Source organism: Nestor notabilis, unplaced genomic scaffold, assembly GCF_000696875.1.
Source record: "Nestor notabilis isolate BGI_N333 unplaced genomic scaffold, ASM69687v1 scaffold6827, whole genome shotgun sequence".
NCBI lineage: Eukaryota > Metazoa > Chordata > Aves > Psittaciformes > Psittacidae > Nestor > Nestor notabilis.
Window position 1 is genome coordinate 110,431 of NW_009936843.1, and position 25,470 is coordinate 135,900.

Here is a 25,470-nt window from a genome sequence, read left to right on the forward strand (position 1 = left end):
TTTTCTCTTACATTTAAGCCAGTTCCTACTCCTCCTCCACCAACCAAAGAATCATTCTCTTGAAATGTTATAGACAACAGTCCAAAATGAAGAAGAATATCTCTGGACCTGACTGAAAAACATGGAGGGATTACAGAAGTGCTTGTTTCTTAACTCTGAGAGGAAAAAAATATATGACTGAGATTATGAGCTGAAGCAAGTGGAATCATCTTTACATGCTCTAAATTAACCTCCTCAGAATTGCTTTTACAGGAATAGTGCCATAAAAATTCAAATTAACTGTAATTTCTGTGTGAACAGGAAGTCTGCACTTGATATTGATAATTTACAACAGATACCTTGTAAATCTTTCACAGTACTCTACAACTTTGGGGTAGCATTAAAAACATATTTCTAAGCAGTTTAAAGTCTAATCCACAAGAAGATTGCTTATCTACAAAGCCACCTGCATGCTGTAATTTAACATATTAGGCTGAGAAAGAAGAGTGAACAATAGAATAGTAGAATGGTTAGGGTTGGAAAGGACCTTAAGATCATCTAGTTCCAACGTCCCTGTCATGGGCAGGGACACCTCACACTAACCCATGTCAACCCAAGGCTCTGTCCAGCCTGGCCTTGTACACCGCCAGGGTTGGAGCATTCATCACTTCCTCGGACAACCTGTGCCAGTGCCTCACCACCCTCAAAGTAAAGAACTTCTTCCTTATATCTAATCTAAACTTCCCCTGTTTAAGTTTAAAGCCATTACCCCTTGTCCTACCACTACAGTCCCTAATGAAGAGTCCCTCCCCAACAATGACTATAGACCCCCTTCAGATACTGGAAGGCTGCTATGAGGTCTCCACGCAGCCTTCTCTTCTCCAGGCTGAACAGCCCCAACTTTCTCAGCCTGCCTTCATACGGGAGGTGCTCCAGCCCTCTTATCATCTTCGTGGCCCTCCTCTGGACTTGCTCCAACAGCTCCATGTCATTTTTATGTTGAGGACACCAGAACTGTACACAATACTCCAACAGGTCTCATGAGAGAAGAGTAGAGGGGCAGGATCACCTCCTTCCACCTGCTGGTCACGCTTCTTTTGATGCGGCCCAGGATATGGTTGGTTTCTGGGCTGCAAGCACACACTGAAGCTGGCTCATGTCAAGCTTCTCATGCACCACCACCCCCAAGTCCTTCTCCGCAGAGCTGCTCTGAATCTCTTCTCCACCCAGCCTGTAGCTGTGCCTGGGGTTGCCCCGACCCAGGTGTAGGACCTTGCACTTGTCTCGGTTAAACTTCATGAGGTTGGCATCAGCCCACCTCACAAGCGTGTCCAGGTCCCTCTGGATGGCATCCCTTCCCTCCAGCATATCAACCGAGCCACACAGCTTGGTGTCTCGGCAAACTTGCTGAGGGTGCATTCGATCCCACTGTCCATGTCACTGACAAAGATGTTGAACAAGACAGGTTCCAACACTGATCCCTGAGGGACACCACTCAAATCATTAATATAGCCAAAAAAACATAACAGGAATACTGGCTACTTTAGGAAACTGCATAAGAAGCAGTTAAGCTTTCCAGCACCACACAGCCGGGTCAGGTAAAACCAGTATAACTGACCTACTGTGTCAGCCTGACAACAGGAGATTCACTGGGAGTACACATGTTCAAAGACATTTAAAGTGTCTTAATAGAGCACTGCTCACTAACTGAGTTGCCATAATTTATTGCATACAGACTCAAGCAACCCAAAGGCTTAACACATTTTACCTTACTGCTGGGAGTGGTTAAGAACACATGTACAGCCATCTGTGAGGGACCACTAAGGCATTATAATCGACCATTTTTGATTTAAAGTTCCTATTCAAAATTTTAAGTGGAAAATAATTCAAAACCATTGTAGAAATGCTTATATTCCTTAAAGAATTCCCTGAAACATCTGACCTTCCCTCTCATCTGTGTAAATTTCCAGCCTGGATGTTGACATGAGACATCTTTTGGCTGCTGTAGAACCTCATACTTGGATCTCTGTGTGCGCTATGCATGCGTAGCACCACAAAGCAACCTCTCGCGTATGCCCACAAGATGTCAAGAGCAGCTTGTAAATGACTACACATCCTGATGCAGCCCTGCATGGGCACTGACAGCATCTAGCCTATCAAACACTGTCAAAAAACTGTCCCTTAAAGGATAAATTCTGTCACTAGTCTAAGACAAAATTCTGGTCTAACTGTGGTCACTGGGAATATTACAGCAGACTTTAAGGCAGCCAAAATTTTATTGCTATTTCTTAAATATTAATAAAAAAAAAAGTAAGCAGCATTTGATACCACCACCCCCACCCCCCAACACTGGGTATCACTGGGAAAGGAACTGAGAAAAAAGCAGCCAGTCATTTTGCCAGCATATAGACTCAAAGCACACCTCCATCCTGAGCATCATACACAACTTATTCTCTACATCTGAAGGCTACAATGGAGTAAAAGGCAGCACGGAGCAGGGCAACTAAATTAGCTACTTCTGTGAGAGCATCTGTTTTGCAAGGAGACATTAGAAAGGCTGGGACTCTTCAGCTTGAAGAGAAAATGGCTGTGGGGGGGATATGACCGATGCCTACAAAACTGTGAAGGCAGTGGACATGGTGAATGTAGAACAGCTCTTCCACCAATTCTGCAATATTAGACACAAGGAAGGCTTGGTGAAATCAGCAGATCAGTTTAAAACCAATTAAGGACAGCACTGCTTCACACAGAGCACACAACATCTGGAATTTGTCACAAAATTGTGGAGACAGACAGGACTAGAACATCCAGGAAAGTACTCGGGAAATTCACGGATAACAAGTCCACAGATACCAAATGAAATAAGCATGGACACACCCTCCAGCATCCCTAATCCAACAACTGTAGATACAGGTGAAATATTAGGGAAAAGAGTGGCAGTCATCTGGCTTGCATTAGGTTTCTAAATTGCATTCCCCTGTGGACGCAGACACATTACTGGTTTAGATGGTCCACTGGTCTGCTCAAGCTGCACACTTCATTTCTGAGGCCTACTGTTACGAAGCAACAACAAATCATAGAACCATAGGTTAGGGTTACAAAGGTCTGTCAAACCTGGCCTTTAACATTGCCAGGGATGGAGCATTCACAACTTCCTTGGGCAACCTGTGCCAGTGCCTCACCACCCTCAAAGTAAAGAACTTCTTTCTTATATCGAGCCTGAACTTTCTCTGTTGAAGGTTAAACCCATTACCCCTTGTCCTATTGCTACAGTCCCTGATGAAGAGCCGTTCTCCAGCACCCATATAGGCCCCCTTCAGATAATGGAAGGCTGCTATGAGGTCTCCACGCAGCCTTCTCTTCTCCAGGCTGAACAGCCCCAACTTTCTCAGCCTGTCTTCATACAAGAGGTGCTCCTTACCATCCTTGTGGCCCTGCTCTGGACTTGCTCCAACAGCTCCATGTCCTTTTTATGTTGAGGACACCAGAACTGTACACAGTACCCCAAGTGGGGTCTCACAAAAATTACTAAATCCAGCCTGGCTTATACTGGTCAACAGGAGTTGCAGCTTTTTAAGCCAAGCTGCTGTTACTCTTTGTAGGGGAAATTCAGTGGAACATTTCAGGCTGATTTATGTAAGTGGCACACTGTCACAGGTATTAGACATGTTCATTCCAGTACTGCTACTACAGTTTCAACCTAATTCAGTGTGGTTAATAGGCAGAACTTGAAGCATGGCTTGTAAAGCCTATTTTAACAAACAGCAATGACAATGTAGCACCGAACAATGCTGGTCTCCATGGATTATATGAATTTTAAGTTTGAAGCTTTGAATTTTTACAGTGTTGTTTTTCTGGCTCACCTTTACTGCACTGAAGCAGAAAGCATATAGAACAATCAGAACCACAAAACTTCGGGAAATGCTGTATAGTGCAGATACAAACCCAGCAGCAGCTGAAATACAGACATTACATGTTAGTTAATTCCTTCCTATATAAGAAAGTGCAATGAAAATAAAAAAATGAAACAGATCTTGCATCACAAGAGGTATAGAGATTACAATCAGATATCATAAAGCTGGTTGTGGAGAGAATACCCTAAATACCCTAAATAAGCTCACTAAAGTGTTCACAGCAAAGACTGAAAGCCTGGTGCCACTGTACCCCACATATTTTCAGTTGACCTGAGATCCCACACTATTGCTTTTTGTACTGAACTTTTTTTTTCTTTGTTAAAATATCAGTATATGTCTTCATATTGCTACCAGAGAGGAATCAAGTGATCTACAAACTGGAAATTTTGTAGTCAAATTCAATGTGGAATTTTCCTCCTTCCCTTTGCTCTCCTGAGACACAGGCTCTGGTATCATCTAAAAGCATCCTAACTTGCTCGGGGAACCATGATTTGCACTACATTAAGATACATAAACAAACTTAAAGGGAGAGAGAAGGATGCCAACTGATGTCTTGCTATAACCTCCTTGAGAGCTTCCAGAAGCAGGGTAGGAAAAGCTGTCAGACAGAATTAGGAGTTCAGCAGTCTCAACAGTAGAAACACAGGGGCTGCAAAACCACTATCTAATTAGGGTTCAACATACACTGGAAACATCATTATTGATAGGATGAGGACTTTATCCAACACAATACTTCCTCCAGGTATGCTATGGTATTTGAGACAAAAAGCAAAGAACACACATATCGTTTGTACTAGTTTTAACCATTTGCCAAAGGCTATGTCTACAGTAGCAGCCAGAATGATGCAGTAAGCAAGGGTCTGTGCGATTAAAAGTGCTGAGAATGTCATATCCATGATATACATGTCTGAGCTGCCTTACTGCAGAATGTCTCTAGTCAGGCCCCACAGTGCTCATTAGTGTTAGGAGTGCAGTAGGTGCACCCTTACAGTGCACCTTTCTTTTGAGCTTCATCCAAATGGAATCCAGTTTGCCTTCTCTAACACCGTTCCATGGTGCAAAACATGTGGTAAGTGAGAACAAGGAGGAAGTCTGTTTCTGATCCAAGCCAAGATGACAGTGTAGATGCATCCCAATCTTCTCTGTTACTTAAGCTATAATGAAAAACAAAACCTACTACTACCAATAAAAAAACCCCTATGCATCATCTCTCATGGGCCTTGTTTAATCTCTGGCTGAAATAACACCAAATAAAAAAATCACACATCCAATATCTTATGAACATGCCCCACTAGTGAACAATGCATATTTTTTTATTCTTATTATTTTATTTTCTAAATGGAGTTTAAAAAAATAAATAATTAGAAGTTTTTATCTTTTTTTTTTGCTTTGTTAGTAAAGATTCACATCAGACATGCCAGGAAAGAGCTCTTCAGTGTCAACCACAACCTGCAGCCTATAGCGCAGCTTGTATACAACTTTTCAAAAGAAAAAGGAAATCAAATCAAGGGGCTCTTATTAGCATTCACTCCCCTGTTACATGAATACCATTAGCTGTTTGAGCTTTAATATGCACTGTGCTCTAAAACACACAATAATATACTCCAGTCTAAGTTTATAAACCCAGAAAGGGATAGCTCAGGCTGCAACTGGACACTTACCAGAACCACCGAAAAGCAACATGTCTATTTGCTCCAAAAGGTATATACAAAAGGTGTTGATTTGAGGGAAAAGGCCAAGAAGAGAAATTGCAGGAAAGCAATATAAAAACACTAAAGAAAGAAAAAAAGATGTATGTTAGAACACAGTCATACATCACAATGTACGGAGAACAGAAACATGCATCATACCCGAATAAAAAATTGTTGCGATAAACTCTGAAGATTATTCAAGTGGGCATATCTCAACCTTAACAGCAATGATTACACTTCCCTTCTCATGTATTCAAAATAAATTTTTATATTACATGTGAGAAACTAAAGCTCAGAGGTTAACTTCAAGCTTTATATTGGATAAAATCAATGGCAAAAAAAAAAAGCTTTACATAACCTCTCTACTGCTTCTCATATACTTTCAAAGTTATATTTTTTCTATTTAAAAACCAGAAATTTTAATCTGCAGAATTTGAAACTTCCACCTTGAATCTGAGTTGGTTCAAGCACAGGTATAACAATTCGGTATAAACTAACAAAAAATATTTTCATGGCTAAGATCTGAACTATCTTGGCAATCACAGTATCCTGCCTCTGCCAGCAATCAACAGACTACATTTAGCATGTAAAAATGGGACAAACCTATAGTGAAACTTCCCCAGAATAGTTCCCCGGCTTCTAAACAGGATGGACCTTGACTTTGCAGTAGTGAAAAAAACCATCTTTACATAGTTCCTTTCTAAATAGAAACGCTAATTTAAATGGCTGCTTTACAGAAAAGGAAAAGCAGGAGTCATAATTCAGGTAGTTGTGCTACTAGTCATGTTCTGTTTGTTTCCAACCACTCCTCATTCCCATCATGTAATCTCAGCTCCACCCTAAAAATGCTACACACAGTTGCTAGCAAAGCATCTAAATGCACCCTTGACACAAGTCTCCAATACTGTTGACTTTAAAGGACATACACACGTTTAATCGTATTCTTACTGCTTCACTGTATACTAGTACCAGAACGTTCTGCATAGTGAAGGAAAGAGATGTGTGTCAGCCACCCTTCCTTGTAAACAAGTATGTATTAGTTTACATGCCAGGAAGACTGCAGTTTCCTCCTATTCATTCTCATAAAAAGTAAATTAAACAAATCACTAGCACAATTTATTCCCCTTCCCACTCCAGTTGAATTTTAAGAAGGTAACAATAGTATTTGTGTTCTTTGTTGAATGCTAATTTCATGTTTAATCCCAGCTCCTCTTACTAATGCATCTTCTGCTAAAATAAAACAATACACCAAGTTTGATCTGACAGCTATCTTCATCATACTGTACACTACTGCTATCTAACATTGTAAATCTTGCTAAGGAAGACAAACATGGGAGAAAAAATGACATGCTCAAGTGTTAAACCCAGACAGGTCTCACTTAAGCATACTTGAATTCACAATGCACCCTTCATCATGACTTCCTGCGGCAGGCACAAATTATACATACATGAACACAGTCTTCTCAATCTTTCACATGAAAATACTATTATTAGTCTCCTTTACTAATCTGTTCTTATTTTATGTATTTCACCAAACCAAGCAAGGGCTGCTCTTGAAGACAATCAGGCTTGTCAGCAAACTGTCCAGAAGGTCATGTGGTCTCGCCATAGGATCAACTATCCCCTAAACCTCACTCCTGAAACTCACAGGAGATCTTGTTCCTTGGGCAAAGGACTTGCAGAACTGCCAAAACTCATCTTAGACTACTGATTTACAGTCCAAATGGCTGTCTTTGCTGTAGCAATCTCAGAGAAAGCTGAATAAGAGCAGGAGGAGGGAGGATAAGACCAGATACATTGCCCTGTCAATAGACCAAAATATATAGGGGTGAATGTAAACGAGGGAAAAGTTGTTTCACTACAGCAATGTTCTCACCTCACCCTCTCTCTATTAATACCTTGAATAATCCTACCAACTTCTTTAGCTAAGGTAGCTTTGTTTATCTCATCCTGCACAAAAACCATACCAGAGAGGAAAACAGTTGTCACGTACGAAAGGATTGAATTAAGGAGCAGTACTTTCCCTTGTGGCAAGCAGATGATAAAAGTAACTGATTAATTACTTGGAATTGCATTATGAATTCCAGAGAGAATTTGTTTAAACATCACACATTTCCATACAGAAAAACTTCTTTAAGAGCTGGACCACTAAGAGATGCTTATGTGAGCTGCTGGCATTTAACACTACAGTTTGAAGGTTTCCTCTAAATAAGTAGCTACTAGGTTAAGTGTAGGAGGGAAACACAAATTTTGACTTTGGAAATTTTGGGTCTTTCAAGACATGTAGAATGGAAATTCAGTGGCAATGTCAGTGCAAACATTTTAGAAATTTAGAATTTATTTTTTTTTTTAATATCTGGGTACTAGTCCATTTGCTGTGTAATAATAAATACTTTTTCACAAGGTGGTGTGTGGCGGAAATATTATTTCAGTGAGAAATAGTCTCCTTGTTCTCTGCCTCCTGAACATACCAAAGGATAACACTCTTAGAGGCTGTTTTCCCGTGACACAAGCTCTATCATTGCTGAAAGTAGCAGGCAGAAGACTTGCTATCACAAAACTTTGCTACCACCTCATACTTACTCTTCTGAAATGTCTGCCAAATAATTTCACTTGCCTATCTAATGCTTAAATCGTTTCACCACAAAGACTGCCATAGACTGAATGGGTAACTACTTATGTCACTAATCACACCCATAGCACCCAGCGAGTAAGGATGGCTCTGTGTGTGCCCTTACTTGCATCATATATGTTAATCTATCAAAAAGATCAACTGAAATAAGGAATTCAAGATGAAAACCATAGTTAGAATTAATTAAAGCTAAGAAATAATATAAACCTATAGCAGAACCACTATCAATTTAAAATAAAACAGAATCAGATCCTAAACAGATTAGTTGCAAAGAAATGGACCTGTTAAAAGCCCTATTTCTTAAGCAATTAGGTCACACATCTAACAAATTTTCACTATATTTTTATAACATTTTGTCAAGACTTTTATCATAGTATGCCATGCAGCGTCTCACTAGTTCCTCAGTAAATCCTTTCTATGATTTCTATCACTTTAGCTTCTTACTGTATGTAGTAAATACCTGAAATAAAAGACTTTTTTCTTTCCTCAGTATTTGTAATGTATTATCAAAAATCCTTTGATTTCCCAACATATCAACTCTAAATATGACAATAAATTATGAGTAAAATATAAATTAAAAAGTCACCATATGATGACATAACAATAAAGAGATACCAAAAATACCCATTAGATGGCTAAAACTGCAAAACAATAGCAACACTTCATTGGTATTCAGTGGGGTCAACTTCCCTCCTGATTTTATTGCCTAAAACAAATATCTCTATACCTTCAGTGCCTAAGTGAATCTATTCTCAGTGCAGCAAGATGCTAAAGGATGGCAGACTGCCATGGCTTAGAGAAGTATCTGCACTGTGAGCACCTGCAAGGATTCACGGCAGCCAGAAGCTGGGACTCCCTTAGAGACAAAGCAAGAACTAGCCAAAGCATGGCACCAAATATGACTTGAAGAAATACACCATGGCAAAATAAGAACTGGGAACAAGCAAAGGGAAATGGTTTCTTCCCCCGCCCTCTTGCTGAACAGGTACCAGCTGGGGAGATGAGCCTGTATTTCCTCTCTCCCACATTCCCTCCAGGCTGTTTCAAGAACCTGCTCTACTATCTCTGTTGCGGCCACCCAAAATTAGCACATTTATAACCACACTTTGTTTTCTTATACTGGTTGCTACAGTTTTTCATTTATCTCTATCCCAAGTGTCATTTAAGATTCCTGTTGAATTATTTATCAGCATTTTTACTGCTCACCTTTGACAGGCAGAGAAAATAAGATGTAAGAAGAAACTTCAATGAGACCAAAGGAAAATAATGGAAGAAGCTAATGAAAATAAGTGAGCTGCAGGTATTCATTATTCCCCTGTTTCTGGTGAGAAGAATTGGGAGTCAATGAAACCATATAAAGGACCAGAAGGCTTTCCTTAAAATTGTATTCCTTTCAGGCAGTAATAGCCTGAGACTTGAGTACAGCAAAAAGCAAGTACAACAGTCACCGGTGAACAAAGACCTCAAAGGTCATACACTTAATACCACAAAGTTTTTCATCTACTACAGTAGTCTTTCCTGATTCCAAATTCACAAACCAATGGGTCATCTGCGGTACACTGCGACACAGGGAAGTTTTCATAACTTTTACAGTAAACTTAAACTTTTCTATTTCATACCAAACAGTGTGGCGCTACCAGACCTGAGTCCAGTTCAGCACTTGTATCTGTGACACAACTAGAGCAGCATTACAGCTACAGACTGCAAGTGTGTTATAGGAAGAAGTGCCCTGAGAGAATGGGGCATTTCCAGTTGTGGCCACTCCAAATTAGTGCCAAAGGATCATCAGTCCCATTTTGGGGCAATATCTGAATGTTCTCAGCCACCCCAGAATGTGATTCCAAAAGGAAACAGGTTGGAAGAGCTACTGTGACGCGGCTGCTCCACACTAACTCATCGCATGGACAGCAAGATTAAACTAAACCTAGAAAAAGCACATTCCTCATGAGTGGAAGTATGTCCATCTGAGGACTTGGCATGAATTAGCTTCTAGGCATTACATTTAAAACTCAGCTTATTCCACAGTAACTGCTCTGCACAGACAAGCCTTTACAAAGATTAACTGCATTTCACAGATGATGTCTTTTGCTAATAACATCAGTGACTTTTAGTTTTCTATAGAGACTTGTCTATGAACCTCATTTCATTAAGAACTCCTTTTACATAAGGGAAGGTTTCCAGCTGTCCCCCGACCCCCTCATCTTAAGTCATTCCAAATGTTTCTATCAATTTGACTTAGAGTTGTGCCTCCATAACATGTGTTTGATTGCCAACATGGGAAAACACAGACTTCCCTGGCTAACACTCAATTCATTTTTACAGTCCTAGGAAAAATATTGACTCACCTATTACATGGTCTCTGGCTGACTGGAGAGATCTAGGCGAAAAGAGCTTCAAGCCATACATTGTATAAACTGGAGGATTTGTGTCTTTAGATCCAGCATCCAGCAGCAAAATAAGGCCACATAAAATACAAAAATATACAGGTCTGCTGTAGATTATGATTTTATTGTGCCCCTGGAAAAAAAAATAAAAGTTAAAGAAAGAAGAGTTTGAATTTTGTATTCATTCACCTACTGCATTCACTGCATTGAACTGGAGAGAGGGTCAGGAGGAAGAAAAATATTTTAAAGACTTATACACACTAATTAATAATAAAAATGTTACAAGGTATTTTATCTTCTCCAGAGGAGACTTTCAAAAGGCACAAAAAGCAGTTAAGACTAACTCCAGCAATCATTTCTGGACCTTTCCAAACACACTAATTGCAGAAGTCGTAAATTTCTGTGGAGAAAAAAAAAAAAATTGCAATCTGTTTAAATATCTATATTATTTTTATTTTAATGAATGTTTACTCGGTTAGCTTGGCCTTTTTTCTTTTTCCTTTTTTTTTTTACTTTATGAAATTTAAATTAACTTTTAATTACATCCTGGGAACTAAAAATATAGTAGAGCACCTCCAAGGTGCATTGTGAGGCACGGGGATTGACTTCTTGCACCAATACAGTTCAATTTTTGTCTGTTGATTTGAGCTACTTGACAGCAAATCAGTGTCCTTCCTGGAGAGGGTTGACACATCAGCAATTTCTGATCTCTCTCTCGTGCAGCACTTTGAAATGACGATCCAAAGGAATTAATATACAGAAGGATCCTTATCTTACGTCTTTCGTACACATCTCTCACACGACTGATTTGCACTAATCCTACAGAACACTGCTGTGGGGCTCCGGGCCATGGAGAATAATAGATGTTTAAGAAAAATCTTAATAGTTCTCCTGGGAAAGAAGACGTTTTAAATGCTGGTGAGTCAAAAGATTCCTTGAGTGTGAAAGGCCAGGAGCAAAGTGACGAAGATTCAAGTTTGCCTTGCATAAAGCTGCTGCAAAACCATTCTTATTTCTAACATGTAATTTAAATGAGTATAATAAAATGTATTTCTTTTTTGAGTCTTACTGATTTGTATTTGTTTGGCTGCCAGCCAAGCTCATAAGTTAGCATTACTATTAACGGATCTGTTCTCTCTTTTGGGATCAATCAGTTAACAAGGTGGCAGATTGCAAGGAATTAGTGGGCTAATACTGTACCTCATATCCATAGAATAAGAATCAAGTCAGACTGACAAATTGTAGCTATTCAATCAGAGTTTCAATTTCACTAATGCTTTTTTCCTTTTTTTTATTTTAAAATAAGACACATGTCCATGAAATAATCAAAGGAAGATTATAAGGATAAGAATCTGACTTCTTTAAAAAAAAAAAAAAAATCACTTAAAATATTACTTTCTGGTTGATTTCAAATGTCAGTTCATTTATCTTAAATATGAGATATACCTTAGGAAAAGAAACCAGTAAATATTGCATCTAAACAATTGCTTAATGATTTATATCCTGATGTGCACGCCAGACCAAAGTCTTTTATCATGATGTTACATTCCTGTCTTGTCTTTTGAATTATGGAGCCCAGGCTTTATCTTTGCCTGATAATTATTTGAAGGCCTTTGGGTAAGATGGAGTTGATGACTAAGTCCAGAGGTTTAGCTCCATACACCTTTCAGTTCCAAGCAGAACACTGACATACTCAATTATGTTTACAGTGCATATTTAACTCTTAACATCTAAAGTAGTTCAGGAAGTGCTGGGTAAAGAACTGGCTGAAGGGCAGAGCTCAAATGGTTGCAGTAAAATGGGCTACACCTGGCTGGCGACCACTCACCAGTGATGCTCCTCAGGGCTCAATCTAAGGGCCTATTCCATTCAATTTATCAACCAGATGACATTTATCCACCATCTGGATGCATGAGTTGAATGTACCATTAGCAAGTTTGCTGATGATACTAAACTGGGAGGTGCTGTTGTCTCTCTTGAGGGACAGAAAGCCTTGCAGAGGTATCTAGATAGATTGTAACATTGGGCTGTGATTAATGGGATGAAATCTAGCAAGTTGAAATGCCAGATTCTGCACCTAGGACGGAGTAATGCTGGGCGCATGCATTAAACTGGGAGATGAGTGGCTGGAGAGCAGCCCTGCAGAAAGGGATCTGGGGTACTGGTCAGCAGCAGGCTTAGTGTGAGTCAGCAGTGTGCCCCAGTAGCCAAGAGGGCAAACTGCATCCTGGGGTGCACCAACACAGCACAAACAGCCAGTCAGAAGAGGTGGTGATCCCCCTGTATTCAGCACTGGTACAGCCTCACATTGAGTACTACGTGCACTTCTGGGTCCCACAATTTCAGAAGGATATGAAGATCCTTGAATGTGCCCAGAGGGGGGCAACAGAGCTGGTGCTTAGCTGAGGACTTTGGGCTTGTCTAGTTTGGAAAGGAGGAAGCTGAGGGATGAACTCATTGCTCTCTACAGCTTCCAGAGGAGAGGAAGTGGCAACTGAGGTGCTGATCTCTTCTCCCTGGGATCCGCTGATGGGACATATGGGAATGGGTCAAAGATGCACCAGGGGAGGTTTAGATTGGACATTAGGAAGCATTTCTTTACCGAGAGAGCAGTCAAACACCAGAACAGGCTTCCTAGAGAAGTGATCAATGCCCCAAGTCTGTCAGTGTTTAAGAGGGATTTGGACAATGCCTTTAACACACTTTAACTTTCTGTCACCCCTGAATTGGTCAGACAGTTGGACTAGATGATCACCCCTTCTGCCAGAAACAGTCTGTTCTCTTATATACTAATTAAATCACATTTACCATGCTAACATCAATGATGCTTGTTAGGATTGAGGAAGAAGCTTTCAAAGGCTGTTTGAACATAGCAAAATGTGAGCAAAACCAACCTTCCCTATTTTTCAGGTGACAGTGGGAAATGAGACAGAATCCTGAACAAGAACTCTTGCCTACCATCAGATCAACAGAAGCAAAGGAACACAGCAGCAATGCACCCAGAAAGACACTGGCTGCACAGCTGTCATGTTGCTTGGGGTGTGCTGGAGCTGAATGAGCTTCCCAGAGCACAACGAATACTCCAATACCCACATCTGGGGAACGGTAAACACAAGAAAGAGGAATGGCTGTGGGTATTAGTGTTGTATTACAGTGGCATCTACATCCCTTGTGTGAGCGGATTATTTGGGACAGGATTAGTTTGAGGCTAACAGTGCACACCTTCTAGGAGAAAGAAGATCACTGGGATGGTGCATCACCTCCTGAAAGCCACAGCCAGTGGATGGACGTTACATTTCCTCTTTCCAAGGTTTTAGAAACAAAGGAAAAGCAGTGACAGGCCAAGCTAGGCAGCCCTTCACCAAAATGGGCATTTGTCAATGCAATGTAAGATATTTTAGCTGTTAAGGGCTCATTTTGTTCTACTAGACAAATTCATCGAATTTTGACATGCAAATCAGATTTCATCTTGGTGAAACTACTCCACTCTGCATTCTTCAGAAGAATCTAAATAATACAGCAAGATTCCTTCTATATTTTACATCTCATTTGTTGAACAATCATTTTTTCTCTGCTGATAAAAATTTCAGTGAAAACTCTTCCTTTCCCTAAGTCTGCCAAAAAACGACACTGACTTTTTCAGGTCCGTGTTTCTCATGAGTATTTCAGAAACATATTCACATCCTACAGACATAGCACTGGTGCATCTTGTATTTTGATTAAAATATTAAGATTTTCAACAAAGCTAGAATAATTTCACAAACACTTCCATTTAGTAAAATAATACTTTTGACTGCAAGGCATTTTGATGGGGGAATCTCAGAAAGATCTAATGATTTTTTTGCCTGCGGGTGCACACATACAAGAGGAAAAAGACAAAAGAAAAGTGTGATGCTCGGTTCTACAGAAAAGCTTACAGGGACAAATTAAAAATACATTTTAAGTGCCTTATGGGATTTATGAAACTGCCTACTGCTATGGCAGGTAATGGGACTGAGACAAGGAAGTTATGCAAGTGATTCTGTGAATCTTATTAAGAGCATGACTGCAGTCTTTCAAAGCTCAAATGCCTTCATAAACCTGAGCCAGATCCTGACCTAATCAGGTGTCTTATGAGGTACTTACAGACAAGCTTTTATGATCCTTCTATATACCCATTTACTACAGACAGTGTCTATTGCCTAATCTGCTGCTGCCTCCAGCCAGTATTAAGAAACATCTCAGTCAGAGCCACTTGTCTAAAACCTTGAAACGCACAGGACAAGGATCTCTTGTATCTCTGAATTCAATACACTGCAGTCACTGGCACCTCCCCTTATATATTCTGCTGTTGATAAAAAAACCTGACACTTGGGATGGATTTTATTTTCTTCCCACCACTCCAGTGAGAAGACTGTTCCAGAATTTCCTGATCCCACAACTACATACCTCTGTGTGAAGAGGAACTAAAGGCCACGAGCTCCAGAACTAGAAAGGCTAAAGTACAGGCTGACAGGAAAATTAGGCTCTCGTCTTGTAGCAGGCAACAGTACTAAACCTGCATCTACAATAAACACCAGTGGCCAGCATTAGCTGTAGAACCTGGGAAGTTCCAGCTTAAAACACTAAAGCTAATCAGAACAGAACTATTACCACAAATCAATGAGTATAAATGAATATAAAATTCCAAGCATTAGCTGAGTTAGATAGGTTCTTCTCTATATACTGAAACTCATCCCTTGCCACAGTGGCAGCATACGGACAATATACAGTGATCAGCTCGGAGACCCTATCTGTCACAGCATGGGGTGGGGGGGGGCAAGAAGTAATCTTATATCTATTAGAATTGTACCAGACTACCAGACTTTGTAGGGTCTTGTTAGCCAGCTCTTCCTCAACACCAGGAAGTGAATACACCGGTGCTCAGAAGGAGTTCAGAACTAAAGCTTATGCTTTAGTAGGCACTGTGTTTTCTGAATTCACTGGGTAGTATTTTAAAGTAGAGTCTTTCAAAACAGTATAGGCTAGAGTTGACAAAGTCACATCAAACAGTAATGAAGTCTGCTTGTGAGAGATAGGGAAGAAGTTTGGAACCTCCTTGGCAGGCATGGAAAACATAAGGCATTAGTGACTACTCATGGATCCAAGAACAGAAATTAATTCAGTGTGCAAATTTAAGGCTCGTGATGGTTTGTTTCACACTGAAAAATCTCATCTGCATTTTAATTTTCATTCATGGACATGGTACTGATCATTCTTTAATCCCTCTGCTATTCTGCATCCTTACATTAACATCAAGAGATGTTATTCTCTTTCATTTTAATGCAGTCACATGAATTATGAAACAGCACATGGAGTATTTTTTCTCATCAACTTGTCTTATTTTTGTGGTGCTTACTAGCTCAAGCAAACCTTTACAAATATCTATCGCGTTAAAAACATATGATGTAGAAACAGATAGGCTTCTATTTGAACTTGATCTATAATGCCTCCCACCTTTAAAACCCTCTGTGGAAAAACTCTGAACTTTATTTCCACTGGAATTCACCTGGTGCATCAAAAAGTCTGCAAGGAAACATCCCTGAAAAAATTTTAGGAAAGCGTATGGAAGATGGGAATATACCTTTTGCTACTTTGCTAGACTGCTGCATGACTGACAGAATACAATATTGTGAATAACAGTTGTAACAATACTGTGGGAGTCCGAAATGCAAACCTGGATTCTGCACATAAAGTGTTCAGTTTTAACTTCATTAGCTACTTGTCTTTAATAGTATAAGAAAGTATGAGCTAGATAGGTTCATAATGAAGATTTGATAAAACTGTTTGCCACCCACTCTAAACACATGTACACACTACTTATGTCTGAATAAGTGCAAACTATTTCATTACAGTTCACCTTATTATGTCTGCACAGGTCCTAGTTGAACTAACAAGCAATATTATTTTAGTCCCTCCAGAAAACAGCTTCTCACTGAAATAGAAGTATTTCTTCAATGTATTGAAAATATTACCCTACAATGTATAAGTTGCTGCCTATTAGCCTTCCCTGCTTTTCATGCAGATAGGTATTTCCTGTGAATGCATTATAACCAACAATACCATAAGTTCACTCCATAGTAACTGGCATGGAAAAAAAAACTAAAAATCTTCTGAAATGCATCTCAGTGAAATGTGTAGCACACACTTGTAATAACCTCAATTTCAAGCTCAGCCTGTATATCTAACCTCTAAACTGACAAAACCAATTGCTCCTTGGCAAAGGGAAATGATCCAGCAGACTGGCAGTTTTCAAAATCTAAAGGAAAATAGAGAGTCCTCAAAAACTAAATAAGCTAAATAATACGCGTGAGCAACTAAGCAGCCAGTGTAAAAGGAAGGCAAGGGACCTTGTGACCACTGAAATGTTTACCAAGATCTGCAAATCAAAAACAGTGAGACACTGACATGCGGAGGAGTCAGGCTGCAGTTGTAGGATGATGCTCCTGAACAGCCCTATAATGAGGACAGACTTGGGTAAGGAACTGTTTCTTTGCAAGGTGGTTGTCACCATTGTGATAATATTATAACAAAGGGAAAGCACCCGTGAGTTTATCATACTGTTGAGAAATACATCTGCAATACCAGATTTAAGAAAATAAATTAAAAAAAAAAAAAGAAAAAAAAAAAATTATGTAAATAAAAAAAAAAATTAGAGACCCAACTAACCAATGAGTGAGCTGCTAATCTGGAAATTCTGATGTTTTCAGTTATCGTTTCTGAAGGAAAGCAAAGATGAGGCTTCTCTGATGCTACAGGATTCAATTTCAGCAAACTGCTCCAGAGGCATTTGTTTTTACTGCATATTCTCGCTTAAAGAAAAAGCACTTTTCTAATAGCACTGATATATTCAAATAGCTTAAGATACGTTAAACGTAGTACGAAGTCTAAAATCACAGACAGGATCTTGCTGATTTTCATAAAGCACATAGAACAGCAAACTACTTACACCTGTGTTTCACTGAACAGCCAACTGTTTCACAGTACCCAAGTAATAATAAGGGAGAAAGACTTGTTCTACTGGCTGAGACTTACGTGTATTGGTGAAGCAGGATCAGGCTGAACGCTCTAAAAACAAAACAGAAAAAAAAAGTTTGCTTACAGAATTTTGTCTTTGTCAAAAGTTAGAAGAGAATTCAGCAACTGGATATGAACTTGGTCCCTACCTTTAGGAGAGAATACTGGCAGCTGGCCATCACAAGACAGAACAACAGAACCCAGAAGTCTTTACAGAAGCCTTGATTCAGAGTCAGGAATCCAAGAAGTGAAACAAGAACTACTAGAAGTACAGCAAATACATTCTCCTTTATATCTTCTGTCCTATGCGAATAAAAGTGTTAAGAGAAATATAAATATTTATATATTTGTTAGAGCAAGGCAGGTCCATTTGCAGCTGGTATGAACTATCAATGCTAGAGCTCTCAGAATTTATAGGATCTGAGGTTTTGCTCCCAAAACTACATTTTCATCTTCAACACTATTTAACTGCTGTGCCAAAGACCTTATCCACAATGACAGCTAAAATGTATAGGAAATAAAGGCAATGCACTGAAGTTCAGCACCCTCCAATCTTAGATCTCAAATATAATTGCACAGAAAACCCCACAAACACGCAACCAGAAAAATGCAACCACAAAAAAAAAACCAACCCAAAAAAAACCCCACACGTGAACAAACAACATTTAAATGAGGAAATAAGGCATTCAATTAGTGAAAAATATACATCTGACAACAGAGAATTGGATGAAAGACCGAATTTGTCATCTGATGTTTTATTAGTTTTATCTGTTCTATTAGAACATGGAAGCTGAGATAAAAAACAATGTTAATATTCAAGCTATAACAAAAAACTTTATCAGAACATGCTTTCCAGGTGATTGCAACAGAGAGGTGAGACACCACAGGTAAGTATCTGCTCTGGACCTAAGCTCCCTGACTATACAGCCTGATTTCTGGAGCATATAAAACTCATCTGAAGTTTAAGATGTGGACCCCACATTAAAATACATGGCATAGCACCCACCCAATAGCAGAGATAGGACAGCCAGCAGCCATTAGGTATGTAGGCTAACATGTTTTAAAGTCCTAGGAGTCTGGCAGATTACCACATGAAGTTTGCTAGCAAAGGGTACTGCCTGTGTTGTCACTATACATTACCTGAAGATTCAATGTCAAATGAAGCTTGAGAACTAGAAAAAAGAGAGATGCCAACACAAGAAATTTTCTATGAACAAATAAATGTGAACTGGAAGAGGGAGCCACTGAAGGAGCTCCTCCTAATACCACTCTATTGTTTGGGTTTTTTTCTTAAAGGTTGGAGTTCTTTGTTGTTACAATACCTTGGGACCCACCTATTCCTCTATTTTAGCGGGGGGGGGGGGGGGAAATCTCATCAGAAAGCTCAGAGCCATTGATCTAACAGCTGAGAGTGAAATTAAAGACTATCCTACAGGCCTGGTGCTCACATGAATCAAAGTCTCTGCTTGAAGATGAAGGTTAGCAAGAACTACCAAAACCAACTCTGAAGGAAAACATTTTCTTTAAATGTTTTAAACGTAAAGCAAACAAGCACCTATCTACTCAACCTGAACATAAAACACTAACACAGTGCTCACTTTTTTCCTCTAGTGGTCTGCATTGCTCTATGAACATGTGGAGCCACCCGCTGCAACGCTACATAGAGTCACATTAAAAAAAAGACATCTTACCTGTCCAACAATGCCAACAAGGCGAGACGATCATACCAGACTTTGATCCATTTGCCAGGGAATATAATAAATCTGTAAAACTGTCTGTTCAGTTTCCGCTGTGCTGAAGAACATGCAGAATCCTCAGGGTCCTGGCTGGCTTGCTTTAAAAAAACAACCAGAAATACACAAAACTTTCACATTGACATATGGCTGCCAGCAAAGCAGGTGTTTAAAGGGCTGAATTTATCTGAAGGTTCAGATTTTTTTATATTTTTTCTTTCAAAAAAGAAATAGTGGAAGCATATTTATTGTCTTTCGGTTTAAATTAGAAATGAAAATATCACACCAGCTTAATAACTGCAGATGGACAGAAGCTGTATGAATTTTGGAGCTCAAGAGTGGTAATATGCTTTAAACATACATACTAAATACTCATTTAAAAATAATTAATTTTTGTCCTAATCCACTGTTTGTCTCAAGTTCCTATTTGAAGATTTTTCCATGTGTCAGACTAATTACAGAACAACACAAAACCACACATGATAGGACAGATCCTTCTTTTTAATCAAAAAGATCAAGTAGGCTTTAAAGCCTAGAGGCGTGACTCATCAGCTCCCCTTCCAGAACACAGCTTTGCTTATCTTTCCCAACATGCTTCTACTACCACGAGGTGTGCATCCTCAAGAATAGCAAGAGGAGTAAAACCAAATTGCAAACAAGCACAAGCATCATAAACATCACTAGTTTAAGAGTTTCTAATCTTACCATCACAATCATAAATCCATCCTTTTGAATACTGCTTTTGTTAGACTCTAAGGCCTTTTCTTGCCTTTCAGATCTCCAACTTGCATTTCAGATCTCCAACTCTATACCTGCACTCCTTCACCAACACTTGTGGCGATGGAGGCTTATCTACAGACCATCAGCCAAGCCTGCAAAGCTAGACAACAGAACAAAAATACCCTCTGCAAAGTAGTGATTTCTTTCCAAGGAACACCAGTAACTGATTTTATGGCAGGAGGGAATGACTTGTTTTTATTTCAAGAAGAATTTGAGCTTCCTAGTGACTTTCAACCTCCTTCTAGGCCCCCACCCATTGTTAAAGATAATTAATCAAAATTAGATAACAATTATATCTATTATGGAACTCCAGGCAATCTCTGTTAGATTAACTTTCCTTGTCAGAGAAGGGGATTTCCGTGTGAAGTAATTGACCATCTTCTTGATTTGTAACTGTTAGCAAAACACGGTTTTTTAAACAAACTGTCCACCTGCACGAAGGAATTGTTACATTTTCTCTCAGATTATTGGAATAATTTCTAATTTTCACTTTCCAGGAGAAGGAATTTTACTCATAATTTACATGTGACAATGTATAGCTGTGTGTCAGCTGGGAACCAACTCACTGATATCCCCAGTCTGCTGGCAAGTGCAAACAGGCTGGTTTAAGCTTTGGGGAAAGAAATTCAAGTTTACGCAGTTTATCTCATGCACTCAACTGACTAAAAGTGCAGTGCCAGACAACTCAGCCATTATCAGCACAGGACTCACTCATGTTACTGAGTGTTCAGACATGCAAGGGGATGCCAGGCCATTCAGCATTCTCCCATTTATCAACAATTCCAAGTAACTTAACAGCTGTGAGACTGATTGCAATCCCTTCACCACACTGGTCTTAGAATCTAAAAGTAGTTTAGGTACTCCAAATTTTAGTATTTCTATTGCCACTTCAACAAGTCAATTGTGGAGTTTGAGCATTTTTAACAAAAAAACAAACAAACAAAAAAAGGTATTTTAAAATAATACTACAGTTGCTAATACCGACACAGTTCTATTTCGCTTGGGTCCTATTTCCCCAACAGAAAGTAATGTGAAACTCAATCAACTGCAATCATTCATTTCACTCATCTGATCTAGATGCTCACTATAACTAATGAAATAAAACCAAAAAAATCAAAATGGTGGCATAAAGTCCATTAAAAACTCCTGAGGATCTCATTGTTTGGTCTTCAGAACAGCTTAACACATGCTTAACTGAGAGTGTAAGTGAACATCTTGGCTCCCGAGGAACTGTAACATTTGGATGAAGTCCAGTACATGAGGCTTGCAGCACTTAGGCTGGAACCACATTCTGGAGCTGTGTTTGGGAAACTCTCTGACTAGTCCTGAGCAAGTCACTAAGCCTAATTGTGCCTTCTATCAAAAAAAGGGCTTATAAAAGTTCACTTCATAAATTTACTTTGTGTCAGAGACAGCCTGAAACCCTAGCTTCATTGAAATCGATGACAGAAATTTTCCTGACTTACAAAGGCTCATAATTTCACGTTTAATAAAAAAAATAAAATAATCAGAAACCAGGAAGTTCTGAAATTACTGCCTGGCCCTGTTACAAACTTGCTATGTGATCTTGAGCAATATGTCTTTTAAATGGTGCAGTTTTCTCAGAAGACGGAGGGGAAAAGGAATGACTATTGTTCTCTAATTTACAGGCATTTTTTACAAGATTAAAAATATCTGGAAAACATCCAAGCCGTTAGAGGAAAGATTCTGTCCAAATATGAAATACACAATTCAGAAAATTTTCCTGATTTTAAATTTAACATAGTTCTTCTATACAAGTTGCTGCTAGCTTTGAATTCTGTGCAAAATCTAAGATGAAAGATAATTAACTGGCATTTTAAGGTTATTCATAAATATCAAATTAGAATCTGTCATGGAAGAAAAGAGAAGGTTAAACTTATTATAAATGGAATTGTAAAAGCAGGTTACTGCCTTAAGCCATTGGTCACAGACCCCAAACATTGTAAAGTTCATGTCCACATATTACCATACAAACTGAACTCTGAGGGCCTTTTTCTTTTGCCAGCTACATCAAGGAGATGGCTTTGACATTCCACAACAGACATCCAGAAGCCTGGTTGCCTGATTCAGAAAAGTGAAACCAGACATGAGGTTTTAGGATAGCACTGAATTTGGAATGAACACTTTAAACTATTAAAATCCAGTGGTGCATCTGAAACCCTAACTGCTGTGTTCTCTTTCTTTCAGACAAAATAAGAATGAAGATAGAAGACAGAAGATCAACTTTTTAGGTGATGGAGTCTTTAAATACTCCCCTAGGATACTACTCAGTGTCGTAGAAAGCAGCTGAATTGCATCCCTCAACATAAAATACATCTTCTCCCACATGAGCAATACCAAGCAAAGTAGTAAAGAAAAATCAACAAAACTGTCTCAGGAACAAGCCTGCAGCATTTGTTTATGAAGCAGTTCATCAAGATGCTAGAAACAGAGATACTACAACATACCCGCGGGCTTTCTGAAAGGGTCCTTCGTGCCACCATCAGCAGGAGCTGCTGTTGAAGCGCACTTGCTGCTTGATCCCTGGAAGATGGTTCTTGGCTCTCTGAAGTGGTAGTACTAGAGGAGCTGAACTGTAATTCACTGGGCACAGAGGGAAGAAGTGAAAGAGATTGTTTTAAGAAGCAGTATTTTCCTAGTATTTCTGAAATATTACAGTGAGAAGCCTGTAATTATGTTTCTGGTTCACTCACAGGACATGGAGCCTTCCACCTCCCTGCCTGAAATCTAGCCTGTGTCCACAAAGCAGGTAACACCCACATTTGGATACACATGCTCTATCTACTGCATCCACCACAGAGAAACAGATACCTCTCTGTATCTCGTTTTTTCTCATCCTGAGATGAACACTTACAATGAATCACACTTCAGAAGTGCCTTTTTCTATCCACTCATAATAATTCAGGTCAAAGGCGGCTTTATCTACACAGCAAAACTGCAGGATAGTTACTGCAGAGATCCTGGGTTAGCTTTCAAACAAGCTCACTTATGTACCAAGCTACTCTGACCTCACCTGCACTGAATTCAGCAAGTAGTAATTCACCCTACTGAGGATTCAGGCTACAAGAACTTCTGCCTGCCCTAGCAAGATGACAACAATACATGATCTAATTAACAAAAGGCTAGTTCAGATACAGATATTCCCTTCACTGAATGTAAACTCACCCTGAGAGGGCCCTGGGCAAGATGCTATTTTTCCCTTTTTCCCCATGTTTATGCCTTTGTGTTGTAGATGCAGTACTTGAGGAAATCTGCGCTTAGTGCAGTGATACCTGTATAGTTGCAGAAATAGTGTGCTAACATGGCATGACTGACTGGGTCTCAGTAAGAACTATATTGAAATGAAATGTTACTTGAGGAAAAGACCTATTTTGAATACTTCTTGTTTATTCTCTGCCAAATGGGACTTCTACATCAGGCACCCTGCTTTGAGCTCCTTACCCCTCTGCATCTAGATGCCTGCCTAATGCTCTTACTACTTTTTTATCTAAAAGAGGTAAAAGCACCTTGGTGCTCATACAAGGTAGTCAATACCTATTGTTCCTATTTTCCACAAAGGAAAGACAAGCAGGAAGACACTAGAGTGATCTGCCTACAGTCACCCAGGAAACCTGTGGCAGGACGAAGAATAAAACTCTCATCTTGCATACCCTTATGCTTGCCCCCAAGCCACCTTATCAATTTCAGATAACTCAACCATCCTAGCCTTTGGGCACCGCTTCCCAAAGCCTGCAACATAACACTTGTTGAGCTCATTTTAAAAGGCATTTTAAAATCATAGCTGTCCTGCAAATTTGTGGCTGGTAACTTGAGCTGCGGTGGGTGACACTGTGCTGTGGTAAGGTTCAATGTCTGGATTGCTTAAAAGCAGGGCCAAAGAGTCACACCAACAGCTTGAAACATGCACACTCTCTCCTTCTTCCCTCCAGGACTTCCAATAGGCACACCAGCAGCCTCAGAATGTCACCGAAGGGGCCATCCTGTTGCTGGTCTCTGATCCAGGTAGTTTAGTTTCTTCAGAGTCTTGAATTGCTATCAGGCTTGGATCCCAGGCCTACTATTCACCATCTGCCACTCCAGCAGAGCTACCAGTTGAATAGAAATGACAGCACCCCATCTTCCTGATCTTAATGGCTTCCCCTGCATTCCCCCCTTCTCCTGCTACAGGCAGAAGCATGATCTGCTCCACAGAGTCAGGACAGCTGTCATGTTCCCTTTGGACATACTAGGAAGTGAGGACTTGGTCCAACACAACCCACTTGATGTCCCAGCCACAAGCCAACCCTCCATAAGAATGTATCTTCTTTGTGGGTCCTGTTAAGCACCTTGTCAGCAGTAAAAGCCACTAAAAAGTACAGAGGGGATGGGAACTGATCCAAAATCCTTGATCTCAACTGAAAGATTTAGGCAGGAAGAAAGGGGAGGAAGCCTAAATGCATGACTCCCAGGAGGAAGATTCCCAAAGATAAAGACTACAGAGGACAGTCATGCCTTTGGCTTGCTTTGAAGCGCCCTACTCAAGGGTGACTTTGTCCAGCTTGAAGGAAAGCAATAGATTATTTTTGTTTTGTTTCCTCAGGATGAGCTGTCCAGTTCTTTGTCATTGTGGGTGCAACCCTGGGACTCCCTGTTCACAACAGAGAAAAGGTAATGCAGGAACACTACCCTGGGAATTCCTGCCCAAAAGGCGACCCAACAAAACAGCAGGGGAATAGGATGGTAGCTGCTTGTGCCTTCCTAAATGAAGAGTTAATCTCCAATAACTTTCTGCATCTTTAGCTATGTTTCTACAAAAGTCAAGTGGAGTCAAGAGTATTTCTAGATTGGACCATGCACTCTATCCCATATTTACCAGGAATGGAAATGCCAGAAAGACAGATTAGATAGGCCAAGATACTCACCTGATACTCTGCTTTCAGAAATCAAAATTCTTTTACTCATAAGGCTTCTTCCAAGAATAAACTTAAGAGTTCAAATAATCTCCCACCAGACTTGAAGATAACAAAAAAAGCCAAGAGAGCCCATAGTCTGTTTTGCGTTTACAGAAAAACTTCATAGCTGCACCTATCAGCCACCAGCAGAAAAGTCCACAAGCAGCTGGGAAACTATGGAGAAAAGGAAGCCTCATAGGCCTGTGAAGGCAATTAGAGCAGAGAAGTTGGGAAAGCAGAGCTAGCAAAGCAACAATTCCAACATCACAAGTCATCATCTGGTCTTTGCCTCCTAAACTTTTTATTCATCAGCCTCATCTCTCTGTATCCTCTTACACTTTCCTCATCTCCCATTCCCCTCAGCTCATTT

At 39.8% G+C, this 25,470-nt stretch overlaps 1 protein-coding gene across 1 annotated transcript in view; it reads right to left on the minus strand.

The window, feature by feature from the left end:
- Positions 1-25,470, minus strand: part of PCNXL2 (pecanex-like 2 (Drosophila)) — a 149,302-nt gene that overhangs the window by 91,543 nt on the left and 32,289 nt on the right. The window contains exons 9-15 of the mRNA XM_010018549.1: positions 22,617-22,752; positions 19,327-19,469; positions 17,785-17,938; positions 17,654-17,686; positions 10,562-10,733; positions 5,555-5,665; positions 3,843-3,934 (exon numbers count right to left, since the gene is read on the minus strand). Of these exons, the coding sequence (XP_010016851.1) occupies positions 3,843-3,934; positions 5,555-5,665; positions 10,562-10,733; positions 17,654-17,686; positions 17,785-17,938; positions 19,327-19,469; positions 22,617-22,752 (841 nt within the window). The remainder of the gene's footprint in view (positions 1-3,842; positions 3,935-5,554; positions 5,666-10,561; positions 10,734-17,653; positions 17,687-17,784; positions 17,939-19,326; positions 19,470-22,616; positions 22,753-25,470) is intronic.